Source organism: Nannobrachium achirus, assembly GCF_963921795.1.
Source record: "Nannobrachium achirus genome assembly, contig: SCAFFOLD_354, whole genome shotgun sequence".
Taxonomy (NCBI): domain Eukaryota; kingdom Metazoa; phylum Chordata; class Actinopteri; order Myctophiformes; family Myctophidae; genus Nannobrachium; species Nannobrachium achirus.
In genome coordinates this window covers 20,624-35,890 of record NW_027664809.1, presented here as the reverse complement: position 1 = coordinate 35,890, position 15,267 = coordinate 20,624, and the positions used below count along the sequence as shown (strand labels likewise).

The 15,267-nt window shown below is 41.9% G+C and overlaps 1 protein-coding gene across 1 annotated transcript in view; it reads left to right on the top strand.

Annotated features, from left to right (window-relative positions):
- LOC308280789 (uncharacterized protein) overlaps positions 1-15,267 on the top strand; it is a gene marked incomplete at its 3' end in the record, with an annotated part of 56,737 nt that overhangs the window by 32,795 nt on the left and 8,675 nt on the right. The window contains exon 3 of the mRNA XM_080755105.1: positions 13,820-13,903. Coding sequence (XP_080611231.1) covers positions 13,820-13,903 — 84 coding nt within the window. The remainder of the gene's footprint in view (positions 1-13,819; positions 13,904-15,267) is intronic.

The window sequence follows — 15,267 nt, the reverse complement described above, 5'->3', positions numbered from 1 at the left end:
AGCAGTCGAACAAGAAACATCTCATTATGGATAAAAGTGAATAACTACTAAAAAAAACTAAATAATTTAACCATTGTAAGTAACCCTTTTGTAAAACTGACCATAAGGGACTGGCACCAGCTCCAACTCCAACTCAGCACACCCCTCATCTGTGAACGAAAAGGACCAGACCTTGTCATCACTGGAGTACTGATGATATTTACCGGTAGAACTAAAGGGATTTTCACACAGAGCGCGTCTGATGCGCCTAGGTAATTCATTTCCAGTGAGAGGCGTGTGTTTATTTTGGACGCACACAGAAAACGAGGGGCGACAATGCAAGCGTAAAAACGCAACGCACGGTGCAGTGAAATTGTCGCACACTGGAGCTGTAGGAGAGCTGGAGAATGTTCATCTTTTTTTCACACTAGGCGCAAAAGCCCCGACGCCCAGGTTGTCGTGTGAATCCGCTGTGATTTTTTTAGAACATAGGTGCTGATCCATGTGACAGTGCCTGCGTTTCACGCTCCGTGTGAAAAGCCCATAATTCTATAAAATAGAACCTATAAAATATGAAAATACTGACAAAATACCTAATATTAACACAATGAGATGCATTAAACAATGAGATAAATTAAAACTATGGAGAACCCAGAGCCATATTGTCTGTCTTCTACTCAATTAACAAAGTATGCGATTATTTCAAATAATAAAAGAAATCAGTGTACAACACTTCTTTTGGGGATTATATAAACGTAATAAGCTGGATTTCAATAAAGATCACTCATTCAACCTAGTATAGACATTACAAATGATATATTTAAAGACTGACCATTGACAGGTGAAGAAACAGGGACAGAAGGGTCTACTGGCTCCTCAGCAGACTGGTGAACTACAAAGAGCAAAGTCGGACTTTTTCACCACTAATGTAAAAATCATTTTGACACAGATACAAAGATAACTGGTGCAAACAACAAAGTTTAGCTTACCAATTACGTTGCAGGGGACAGTATTATGACAATGATAAAATGCATATCCAATGGTGCAGGAAAACCTTACTCATATTGCTCTACCCATTAAGGTTCTACCATTAACTTTTTATTTTTAGGATTCAAGTCTGTGCCAATCATAAGATCACTTACCTACGTGAAATGTCAAAGTTTCAGAAGCATTCAGAATACTTTCACGTTGCTTTCTGCCATACTGAGCTGGCTTTCGCAGTTCATCGATGTCTGCTGGTAGCCCAGTAGCCTTTATATGGACCGTCTTCCCAAGACTTTTATAGGGCACCCGACCCTTTTCCCCAGCCTCCTCTAAAATGACAAATTGAAATGTAAATACAAAAACACATTCTATATGAAACCAACGGCTGATAGCCACTTAAACAGTAAGTTCAATGAATATCCGCACTCTCTCGTGATGTCTCTTTATATATTTAAATATATAAAGAGACATCACCAGAGAGTGCGGATATTCATTGAACTTATTGTTGTATCCTCCAGAATCTGCACCCTGACACTCTAGAGACTCATCAAGAGTTCCAAAGTAGAGCGTGCCTGTTCCAAACCCCTGAAGCCACTTAACAGATCATTGTAGTCTGCCAGTTTTCATATGGTACAGACTGGAAACACAATGATTATGTGATTGGTGAGTGCATTCTAACAGTCTTCATTTCAGCTGCAATGGACATGAGTTTCATGCTCATCGTCTTCTGTGGGAATCCCCAAAGAAAAAATACAATACCACCAAAGACCAAACTACAGTTACGATGGTGGTGGTGTCTGTTTCAAATAACTGACAGTCAAAGTTATAAGAGTGTCAGTGACTTGACTCTGGTGTCCTCACAAACACCAGGGTCTGTAGGGGGTATTATTAGGCCACCTCCAAACACTGCAGATGTGATAGTAGCTCATAACATATTACCATAGATGTGTTTTAAATAACTACCATACTGATTGGTCAACATAATGTTTGATTGATTTGAGTTAGTCCTTATTGTAGCTTTGAGAATAGCTCATTAGTTAACTCATTGGATAGCACTGAAGACATACTTACGGTATTTCTTATTAAAAAGATCCTGAACACTTTTTACAAGGGCAGCATTTTTTTCCTTTGCGGATGCCTTGGAGGAACAAGCTCCTACAAAATGTAATGGGGAGAAAAAAAAATATTAAGAAAATTAACAAATCAACTCCCCCATAGACAAGTGTGGGTTTATCGGTGTGAATGATCTGTATGCACCTTTAAAATGCAGTGCAAAGTCATCGCTAGTGTCAGTGGCGTCCAAGAAAGATATTGCCCGTTTGCTGGCGATTTCCTCCACCTCAAGCTTTGCTTTCAGGGTGTCGAAAAGCAGGATTACACTTTCCACCCCCAAATCCTCAAGAGTGCGAACCTTTAACAAAATGTAGGTAACATTTAAGAGCCATAAATGAAGATGAAAAAAAAAGTGCTGGGAAAAGGGTACTGTAATTAAGTGTGCCTGCCAGAATGGCAAAACACTTCTTGGATTCTAAAATACTTAATCTTTATTTCTATATTATTCTTCCCACAAAACAACGCCGCGTTATTTCGCCCGCACGGTTGACGAAACCCTGGCGATATATACATCAAAACGTGCGTCTCGGCCAGGGCAAGGGTGCGATATCTCTTCATGCCGAAACGCGTTACCGTGGCGACGTAATTCGCAAAAAACGACGCCAAAAAACCCCATTGACTATCAATGGGGGAAATCAGAAATATCACCTCACTTTGGACCTACATTACTCTGGCATACTGACACGCTCACACGGCTTTCGACTTTATCGTGGTTCAAACCGTATTCGAATGCGTCGCACGGTTTTTCCGCAATGGCAGTTTGAATATTGGCCGTATTGACCCGCACCAAGTCTTCAAAACTTGACTTTATCCGGCCGTCTCGAAACTTGGCGAGTCGCAGGCACACTTGAAATTTCTTAGAAATTTTGTTTCTAGTTAACAAACAAGTATTACACAGATAAAATAGTGAGAACTTTGGGCTGTGTTTGAAAAGCCTTGTTTTATTGGCTCGGAAGTAGATCTGAGTGTGAAGGCGAAGGTTCCAGTTCAAATATGCTTCAAAGCCAATCAAACAAAAGTGAGAGAAATTTAACTGGAACAGGAAACGGGTAAGTGACCATCCAGAAACTGGGGATTAGTTTTGTTATGACCATGGCCTTCTTGGGGGTAGAAACAGCACCCTTCACACCTCCATCTAAAAAGATGATAACTCTTCACCTCAAAAGGTGATACTTAAAAAAACTAAACCGCGGTGATAGTCTTCACCTTTACTGGAGTATGAAGAGACTTTGGTGGCAGTCTTGATGATCACTCACTATAGAAGACAGCCTCATTAAGTGAAGGGAGGTGATGCATCTCTGCTTATCGAGCCTGGGCGTAGTGATGTCACATGCATACTTTCAGGAGTGGACTGGCATGATCTGGCACAGGGCATGCCCGGTGGGCCGTTCAAAATGTATCACTAAAGGTAAATGTAGTTGTTTGCCCCAAAAACTGAGTGGACCACCAGGAATGCCCTGTTCCAGATCATGCCAGTCCACCCCAGGATGTATGCAAATAACCAGAGTCTCCTCCCTACGCCCAAGTAGATCTCTACGCCTATTCAACCCAAAAACCCACAGACTTTTCCAATTTAAGTAATGAAAAAAGCCAATCGACAAGCTCCTTGTTGGTGACAATCTAATCAGTAGGATATTAATTTATGAAAAAAAGAAACAAAAAGAAAACAATAAAAAACACGTATTTAAAGAATTTAGATTTCCCCAGACAGATCAAGAAGCAGAGCTCATATTTATTACAAACCTCACACCAAAGCTGCCTTTGATGCCGCCTGATGGCAAGCTCTCTTTCCTCATCACTGAGGGGCTGCTGAGCAGCATTTATGGTGTCCGCTCTTTTATGGTAGCTGCTCTTTACACTGTTGGCCAAGTTTGACCACCTGGAGTTGGCCTCCTTAAGTGACACGGATGGATTATCTGAATGGACAGAGGGACAAAAAGCCCATTTATGAATTTCTATGGGGTCTCAAAACATGTTAATCAGAAACTGACGGAAAAATGACAATAGTACATAACTAGTAGATTTGAATATAAATCCAAATATAGGCAACATTTCTGGGAGCAGTTTCACTGTCAGGTCAATATGACTATGATGAATAATTGGGCAAAAGAATGGGGCTGGGCAATCTACTTCATTCTATAATATTCGGATATGCCATAAATGTTGCCTTTTCCTGGTTAATAGGCTATATTACAGTAACATCATGTCGTTTTCTTAACTTACATGTTCGGTGGTTGTTATTTGGCAATTTTATTTTGTGCATTCCTATTCACAACACTTATACAATATTGCTGCAATATCAATAGAACCATTTGGTGAAAAATATGGTATTAAATATGGTAAGATATTTGATTTTATCCATATTGCCCACTGCCCATCCCCACCATAGAATAAATGCAAGGTGAGAAAACAGGCACAAGTTTTAATGAATTAATTTACTTTCACAATTCAGATAGAAGCTTTGTTCCTCAACCCCTAATATTATCCCCAACAAAGTGAATATCTAATTGGAAATGGTTTAAGATAAACAATTGAGACCAGTCTTATTCTCTCACCTCTGCGACACTCGCCAACACACAGGTTGTAACCACTTATTTTTTTAGTTGACGGTTTCTTGGTCTTGGCCTTAGGGGGGCGTGGGGGAAGGAAACCCCTTTTATGGTTCCCGATCCAGTTCTAAACAGCCAGAAACAGTCATTAAGGAAAAGTGAAGTAAGCCAAACAAAAACAAGTTTAACTACTTATATGCACCTAGACATATGCAACAGTAAAAGTACATACAATTTGAAATACACCACTGTGGGGAGAGCACATTTTATCTGTGATGTTATCACATGAAGGAAAGACTTACTTTGACGACATTAATTGGCAGGCCACAGGCCTCAGCTGCCCTGTCCACCAACGGTGAAGTCGTGCTGGTCATGCCATCGTTATAAAATTGGATTAAATCTGATTTTTGGCTTGCGCCTATCTCAGATCTTGTCCCTTGTGGAATAATCAAAAGAGACAAAGCAAATGAGTAATCGGCCTATGTTGATCGTATATACCAGTGGTTTAACAATTCTTAATATATAAATGAAATTATGCAGATATTAACAATATTAACTTTCTCAACGTTCTCAAGAGTTAAAGATCTAATAACGGTCAATCTTTCAGCAGCGCAACTGCTCCTACACACGACTTTATAAGATATGTCATCTCCATGACGATATGATTAATAGGCAAGCAAAGCGCCACGGTTGAAGCGGGTGCAAGCGTTTCAAAGCTATACTGCTTGCCTATGGCAAACCCCAGAGGAAAAAGTACCCGTTTTCAGTCAATACAAATAAATGAGTGAAGCCTGCCTGGTCAATAAAAATAAATTGCAGCTCCTATACATGGGCTTTATAGAATAAAGTCATTTATAGGACACACACAGAAAATAAGTTAGCACTGCTCAATTCACACAAAAGGTGTGAACCCCCTTAAGAACCACTGGTAGTCCTTGGACCACTGGTTAAAAACCACTGCAATATACAGTAAATTAACCCAGTGGTTGTCAGAGTGGAGTGGATTACATGGACTATCTGGGTTCCTTTAGGGGGGCCTAAATTGCCCCTTAAAAGTCTGTAACTCTGACAGTGTACAAATGGAACCGAATGGACCAGTTAGGGCCCATTTGGTTCCATTTGTACACCGTCAGAGTTAAGTGAAGTACACTTTCTGAGTTGCAGCTTGATGTTTTTTAAAGTTTGAGAAACACTATTAGCCCTCACAAATATTCAATTTTCACGGAACCTAGGTTATATGCCCACCCAGAGCAAGGACGTTAGGGTTTATGTGGTTATGGTAAAAGACAAGGCATAGGCTACTGTCAATAAAATAATGTTGGTATTACAGCTTCAAACTTACTGAAACTCATTAACACGCCACAGGAAAAACGTTTTAACAACCAGAAAGCTTACCTTGTTCTGCCATTGGGCCTAAAACAGAGATGATATATGTTTAGGGTTTACATTTTTCAATGTTTAATTGAAATCATTTGAGAATCAACTGGTTTAGGAAGAATGATGAAGCTAATGTCATTAGCAGACCCTAGACCAGGGGTCTTCAACAGGGGGTCCGCGACCCCTAGGGGGTCCGCGGAGGTACTGCAGGGGGTCCGCGAAATTATTGCAAAAAAAAAAAAAAAAAAAAAAAAAAGATTTCAAAAAATGTTTTTTTTTTTTTTTTTTTTTCACATTTATGTTAAAAAATAAATCATGATTCTATCCATTTTGAATAGCTTTAATACATGATTACTATGCAATTGACAGATTGTTGATATTATTGACATTGGTTCTAGTAGTATGTTTAGAAATGATAGTGGTACGGCCCACCCTGCTCACTGTAACTTGTACATGTTTAAAATAAAAAATATGTCGTAGTCCCGACCCCCCCACCCTACGAGGTGGTAGGGGGTCCCTGCTCCATCTCCCCATCAGTTTGGGGGTCCCCGGCCTGAAAACGTTGAAGACCCCTGCCCTAGACAACAACAATGAACGATTCAAACCACCAACCATATCCATGTGATGATAATAAACTCATGTAACCATTGGCTTACTTTAATACCTTCAAGTTTAACTAACTAATTAACTAACTAAATAACCGAAAACAACTATTTCTATATCATATCTACATATCGTTTTAATACATTTACCTGTTGTTGTGCTGTGCAGTAGTGCAGTCCTGCTCCAGACTAGCCAGTGCGTGCAAAATTCCCAGGTGCAAACTGGACGCAATCAGTGTACGGGGGGGGGGGGGGGGGGGGGGGGGGGGAGAACGGCCATAGTATAACTCTATGATAATTTCGCGTTACACATTACTTCCGCCCTGGACAGGATACGGAAATACTCTGTCTGTGCCAACGCGTCGTAACGCGTGGAAATAACCGGATACAGTAGTCAGTCTCAGCCTGGGATCGATCACATTCCCAACGTGATATCTTCAAAAAAATAATCTTTGCACGTTCTCCCTCCACCCAACCTGAATCCAACTCCACCGCGGTTCTCCCTCCGTACATCTACAAAGACGTTCAGATTTCAAATATAGAGTTATTTCCCCGGGGCTACAGATGTTACAATTATATACGGCCCAACCTCGGCACGAGTGCATTCTGTATTGTTTAGTAAAAAGCATTTTAATCAGATCAGTGATAGGAGTTATAAGGTGCAATACACCCCAACGGCCGATGGGGTCGCGTTGTTAAAAGCCACCGATCGGATCAAAAATGATTATTATTAAACAACACGGAACATTATGCGTACATGTGAGGGGCCGTCCATAATTGTAACATCCTTGGCTATTGAGCAAACGCCGTATCTTTGAAATCTGAATGTTTATGTTGACGTAAGGACTAAAAAGGGAGAAAGTACCAACGCTATTTTGAAGATAATTATAATAAGACTGTCAGTCTTGTATCAGTGAACAATATAATGCAGAAACTTTCGTAAAATATTGCATATAACACTGAGAATAAAGGTTATGGGAGCAGTGTTGAAAAAAACGAAACAAAAAAAAACAGCAGTCACGTGACTGACATATCGGCCGATGTGATGTAATAGAACGTTACATTATCAACAGACAGAATGTCTGATTAAAACATAGTGCCTGAACGAGAGTATGGGCATTTTCAATGGGACGTGAACATAATCAACGGAGACTATGTCTGATAACAGCATAATGAGTTCCTCAGTATGGGCAATATGGCCATAATGGGCGCATTCTATGCAGTTAATAAAGGCTGATAATGGACATTCTATGTTCTGATAACGTTCGAAGCGGGTGTTCACAAAAGCAACATAGTTCTGCTGGCCAATTTCGTCTTGGCTGCATACATCTTTCTCCACGTGGGGTGGCATCACAACTTTTGTGATGATATTGGGTAGGTCTTTGCCATCAGAGGATTCAAAGATGACTTTGTCACATGCTTCAATCGACGTACATTCTTTTCCTGCCTTGTCCAGACAGCAATGGACAAGTCATGGTGCTCCTTTTGTGTAACTGTTTGTGTGCCAGCCATCTGGCATGCTTCTTCAGCAAGTCAACTCAGCTCTGGTGCGACCAGAGAAGAACCTTTCCCTAGCACTAGCATTCTGAGTAATGCCCACAAAGCCTCCAGTGACCTTCATGATGCGATGTGATGTGTCCAAGCAGCATCATTCAGGTGTTTTCAATAACTATGATTAGCTTTATCAGCTGTGATCCCTCACAGCTGAAGCACAGTTGCTTGACTAATTATGACAATAATTAATCTATGGATATCCTAACAGAAAAAGAAACAGGTAATTTCTTACTTTCAGACTAATTAATAAATCATGTATGCAGATTATACTAATGACAAAAGGTTGCATTTACTTACATCAGGATAGGAATTTCTGGACTTGTAAACATACTCAATTAGTCAATAAGAGTCTCAGATTATCTCTCCAAAGTCAGCTAAATGTGAAAAATTAAACAATTTCCTGATTTTCAACTAGTTTTTGCATAATTTAAGCTGATTATGCTAATTATGAAAGGTTGTATGACTTCACAATGGTAACATATGAATTTCTGGACCTCACAAACATGGACTTAGACTTTTAGATCACCTTTATAAGTTACCTAGAAGCAAAGTTATTGCCATTTCCCGTTTTTGACAATTAATTGGCTAATTATGCTAATTACACATGCTAAACCCAAAAATAAAAAATGAAGACATGTTTTTTTTGGCATTGTGAGAACCCCAAGAATGAAGATATACATGTCTTCAACAATTATAATTCCAAAATTACAACCAGCAGAATCACTTGATTGGCTCCCCCACTACTAGGTGGGGTTGGCAAAAGGGCTTTTCTGTGTGGAGTTTGCATGTTCTCCCTGTGTCCCCTAGGGTAGGACCAGCAGTAATCCTGGTCTTTATAATGTCTCAGCTGGGGGGCCTGATGGAGGGGAAAGGAACTGGTTGGAATAACGTGTTCCTTCAACACGCTATGTCAAACCAGGAAAACTCCCCCCTGCCAGGTGTTAAGAAGCGGCCTGCTCACTCCTCTTGCATTGGAGGAATCATGAGCTCAGTTCAGGGCTCTCCCCAGGCATGGCAGAGGGAGAGCAGATCCCAGGATTACAGCTTAGGCAATTGGCACTGGGTGAAAAATGGGTTACAAAATTGTGGGATAAAAACTTTTGAAAAAAATCTAAACACATTCACTGCCAGGTATAAACTCATTGGCTGCCAAAAACGTCTTTTACGCCTTTATAACAATGGTGTCAGCTGCCAAAAATGTATTTTAAGTTTTTTTTAGTGTGGTTATAAAACAATCCAAAAAATGATCGCCGTTCATTGGGCCCAGTTGGTTTGTACTTCCGGATTATGGCCAGTAAACGAGAGATTTGTTCTTTATTGCTTTGTTTACTATTGATTTCCTTTATAAGCATTCTTGGTAATATCTCCAGTTTTACATGCTTTTTTTTTTTTTTTTTTTTTTTTACGTGTCGCGCAAGATTCATGCACGATTGTGCATGGAAACTGTTCTCCAAGCTCGGCCAGCTTACTTTAGACCGTGTGTGTGTGTGTGTGTGTGTGTGTGTGTGTGTGTGTGTGTGTGTGTGTGTGTGTGCGTGTGCGTGTGCGTGTGCGTGTGTGTGTGTGTGTCTGAGGGACACACATACACACCACGGTCTGGTGGTCTAACAGAGATCAAGCAAATATTTCATCTCTGGTTTGAGAAATAAAAATGAAGCTTGAGCGTTAGTTTATGCAGGACACGTGAGTCTCACCCGCCTCATTATCAGCTGTCAGTCAGATCCTTTCCTCATTCACAGATCTGCTGCTCATGACATCACAGTCATAAATCAATCAGAGCTCTCGCCCAGTAAGGGAGGCTCCTTTAAATAGGGATTGGATTCACTATGGCTGTACTTGGAACTGAAGCCTCAGATCTGCTTTGCTTTGCTCCCTCCTGCACCCAGCCTCCACCGTCTTCCCTCCTCCAGGAGGGAAGACGCCCGCTCCCTTCCCTCCTTCAAAACCGCTCTGAAAACTCACCTATTCAAAACTGCCTTCCCCAGCTGACCTCGGACCATACTTTTGTTTTATTGTTTTCTACTGTATCTTCTTATCTTATCCTAGTTTTTTTCCTAATAAAGTTGTTGTTTTTATCTGCCGTTCACACACGCACACACAAACATGTAGTATTGTAAAGCGACTTTGAGTACTAAGAGAAGCGCTATATAAATCACAGCTATTATTATTATTATTACCTTTTGATCAGAGTCTGGTGATGTTATGTCTGCTATTCAAGCTAACATGTGTATTTGTTATGTGCCTGCACATACAGTATGCACACCTCACTTTACAGTAAGGGTCGTTTCACACTCTAATAAGGAACCTAACTAATTTCGGTTCGGGAGGGCTCCCCGACCCGAAATTATTTAGGTTCGGGGGGAGTTCATCCATACTTTCTTAACGGCTAGTGCCGAAGTCGCTTGTAAATATTGGAGGTCCGTGGCATGACAACGTTTGTGGCCGATGAATGAGCATTGCAGGGCGGATACATATTTGACTTGCCCTCGCACTGCACGCTGAATGACTGGAGGTCCAGTGAGTAGCAGCTCCAGCAGGCTCTCAGCTTCTCTCTCTCTCTCTCTCACTCACAAACGCTCGATCGAGCTCTGTCAAAAACATTTAATCTACAAGCTCACATTATAGATGTGCCGCCTCCCTTGCTGCATGCATGTCATCACACAGTCACAACTCGTCGTGGAAAACCTACACGGAACACTAGCAATTAGCAAAGTTGTGTTTAAGCTCTTCTTTTGTCTATAAAACGGTCGGCGACGCGTTAGCGATACACGCAGCAAAGCTGTGTGTGTGTGTGTGTGTGTGTGTGTGTGTGTGTGTGTGTGTGTGTGTGTGTGTGTGTGTGTGTGTGTGTGTGTGTGTGTCGCGCGCGCGCGTGCCTCCCAGCGAGAACCAGCTGACAATGTATCCGCTCTGCGACGATCAGTACACGGCCAGACAAGCATTGGAAGTCGGCGTGCCTCCCTCCCAAACGACCGCTGTTTCATTGGTTTCACAGCCGAGCATATGAACTTGGAGCCGGGATGAATGAATGAGAAGACACCGCTGAGTACCAAAATTAAGTCGGGAGGTCACAACATTTCGGCAGCACCGTGGAGCCGAGTTTAGTCGGTTGATGCCCCCCCGAACCGGGAGGGGAAATCCATATTTGGGTCTGGCCAGTGCCGAACCGAAATTAGTTAGGCTCACTATAAGAGTGTGAATCGACCCTAAGGCTGGGCAATATTAGGAAAACCTTCGATATTCGATAACATTGTTGAATACCTTGATATCGATATTAGTCACGATATTAGTAAAACAACTATTGCATTATCGTTTTTAATGTTTTTCTGCTTTAGGTCCACTGCCTGCCTAACCCAGATAATGAATAGCATATCCATTAGAGCTGGGATCGGGCCCATTTTTTCTGTCCGTTCCGAACCCGTGTCCGACAGTTTTATGTCCGACCCGAATCGACGTCCGAGCATTAATCATGAAAAAGCGTCCGACCCGAGCCGAGGCCCGAACCTTATGTTTCCAACGCTTTTTCACCTCCTTTCTTTTTCGGAAGCCAGTCCACTGATTTACACTCACTAGCAAACTTGTTCTAATATGCAGTGTGCCTGCTTGATACCCTTAATGTGAATATTAAGCCACACAGTAGCTTGTGAAAGTGTTTAAATAGTAGGCTATGTTGATTAAATCATAAAAAATAATAACGTGCGCTGCGCTGGACGGCTGACACAGTGACTCATTCATTCTGCAAGTTTCTGCGCCTGGAAAAGAGCAGATCTACAAGCTCACAACGCGTCGCGGATGCGAGGCGTTGTGAGCTTGCAGATCAGCCACATTTTGTCACGGAACACGCCGTGATGAAGAAGTATAAGCCAGGATTTACTTGAGTGATGTGATGTGTGTTGAACGGACGGACGGACGAGGCTGGCCTGGCACAGTGCACTGCGACTGCACACAACAACGCCGAAAAATAAACATCCAATGCAAGGGACAGTAGTGGAACACAAGTTAGGAGCTCCATTCAGCGGCACGCCACTTCCAAACCACAACAGCGCGCTGCGCATTTACCTCAGCGTGGGACTTTTCTCCGTGGTAAGAGTTGTCTCCGTGGCTGCAGCATTAGCGCGAGCAGCACACACACACACACAGTGCCACACAGTGTGTGTGACACACACACACACACACACACACACAGGAGTTGCACGCTGCGTGCATCATCAGAGAGAGTGATGCATGTTATATAGGTAGGCAGAGGCTATATCAAAAAATATGTCCGACCCGAATCGACGTCCGACAATTAATTATGAAAATGCGTCCGACCCCAGCCGGAGCCCATCGGGCTTGTCGGGTCCCGTAGGATTTCGGTCGGGTATCCCAGCTCTAATATCCATGCATGCACATTGCACATTACACATAGAAGGGTTATGTAGGTTTTTTTTAAATAACCACACCTGGTTACAGATGGACTACTTTTCTGCATGCATAATGTGTCTATATTAATTAATTTGACACATACATCGTCGATATGTATATCTTGCAGCGGCGGCTCCAGAGAAATGTGACTGGGGGGGGGGGGGGGGGGTCTATGGGGGAGCTGGCTTTTTTGTAGAAGGGGCTAATTCATTTCGGCAACAAACAATAATGAATAGTACTAATATGACAAACGATAATCACTCGCTTGGGGTGTGCATAACTGAACAGATCAGATCATTGGCAGTTTCCAGCTGAAGATGCTATACAGCATAAAAAGTATGATTTATAGTATGGTTAACATATAAGTCAGTCAATTGACTTTCATATTTTGGGGGTGCTAAGCCTTCACCGGGGGGGGGGGGGGGAGAAATTGCAATAGTAATGGTTCAAGGTTTTTTATGATGCTTAGGGTCATCCAAAACACATGTTAAAAATCTTCGTTTTTCGTGCAAAACAAATGCTTGCAATGGATTCAGAATCATGAAAACCCCCTAGTTAGACCCCTCACATGCTACTTAAAGAAGATTTTTTTGGGGGGTCTTTTTTTCCTGTATAGTAAGTGAAGGGACCCAAACCTGAACCCCCTGAATTTACCTTGATCCACTAAGAATATTTTGGAAGATTTTTAACATGTGTTTTGGATGACCCTAAGGATCATAAAAAACCCTGAATGATTACTATTGCAATTTCTTTTGGGTCATGCCCCTTTTTAGCTTAGATTGACTGGCCTATAAAGCCTTCTCTGCTGCACGGCTAGACACTCACCTGCCACTCAACATGTGATTGCCTTGGTTTCTCCGTCCTGTGTCAGCTGCTCTCCATGTGCGATGAGGGCCAGGCTAGAGTATAAAGGGGAGAGTTTGTCAGACCCCATGAGTTCCCCAGCATCCCAGCAGAGTGTGTTGTCCATGTATTAGTTAAGTTCTTCCTGTATTTGTTTGTTCAAGTTCTGACGGGCTGGTCGTAGTATTATTTAGTATGTTTTTCTTTTTGGTCTGAAAATGTGACTTGGGCCTTTTGCGCTCCAAGCCCTCGATATGTCGGTGAAGTATATTATTTGGGTCTTTAAAAAAGGGTGGAAATGTTGAAAATGGAAGGCAGAAGCTAAATAAAACTCAATCAAAATCTGTCAGTAAATTTAGTTTTAACGAACAACTTGACATAAATGTTTTAATATTTCACATATTTCACATTTAGAGCTTCAGAGCAGACTGGATAGCAGTGAGAACATCACCCAAGTCCTCCAGAGCAACATGGAAACCTTGAAGAAGCAGATTGAAGGTAAAATTAGAACAGACGGATGTTCAGTAGATGCAGGTTGGAGAGGACAACGATGAAAATTACACAATTTACCTTACTCTTATACAACACGAAAGCACCCATGTGGAAGACACAACTGGCTGAGTTACACACGCACATGCGCACGCACGCACGTACGCACGCACGCACGCGCGCTCGCACGCACTCACACGCACACACACTTATAGAACAGCGCAGTCATAGGCTGCATTCACACTGGAACGCACTGAGTTACTTGGGTTCAGTCAAAGTTGTTTCAAAGTTCTGTGTGTGTCAAAGTCTCTTAAAAAAAATAATACATTTCCCACAATGCTTTGCGGAAGTGGGCGGTTCCGCTTGAGGAGGAAGCAGATATGGCATTTGGCCATGTAGTGCTTTTGGAGGTGTCATCGGGTGAAGGCAGAGTACCTGCTGCTTTTTGGTGACACGTAAAATGGATTTACAAGCTCACAGCGTGCCACCATGCAACACGTTGTGAGCTTGTAGATCTGCTATTTAAAAAAGTTACTTTAGGCACTTGAAGTACATTCTAATGCCAACACTAATAGCTTTTACCAGGCTTTTACTTTTAACAAAGTATTTTTATGTTTCAGTATTGATACTTTTATTTAAGCAATGAATTTGAGTATTTTTTCCACCACTGTATAAAGCTTACATTTTATTATGAATAGCACATTCAATCAATTGCATCTGTGTAGGCATCACTGTCACCATATATAACAAGTAAAGAAATATTTGTAATATTCATTGCTATTGTTGAATGTTTACTGTGACAGACACTTAACTTTAATTTATTTATAATATTTTTCGTTCTGAAATGGAGGTTTCATGTCACTGCAGTGCAGACAGACTCCTCTGCTGTGGAGTACAAACTACAAGTGAACACAGCTGTGTGGGATTGCATCATGGCCTTTCTACCCTATTGGTTGGCAGTTGAACCCTGCCCTTCTGTCTCATCAAGTGCAGCTTGTCTGCCCTCTAATGTTTTCCTACAACTGTCTCTGTGCGTGTTGTGTGCGTGTTGTGTGCTTGTTGGATGGTGCTCTGTGCAACCACAGGACTCTCACTAGACTTCAAACCATGTGACTTCCATCCGGAATGCATTGTGCTGTCTCTGCCCCCCGCCTCCCCCCCACAACTCTCACACAACTTAGAGCCTGACTGTCTGTGGGAAGCCTCGCCACTGAACTTGCAACACACACACAGGCAGCAACAACAATATAGCCTATAAAACCATCAATCATAGCGAGTACAAAATAAGTGCCATAACGTCTTGCTGCTTGGTCATTATGGCGTGTATGGACACGACAGGCTGATAATTCTCCGGCTACTCAATAAAATTAATA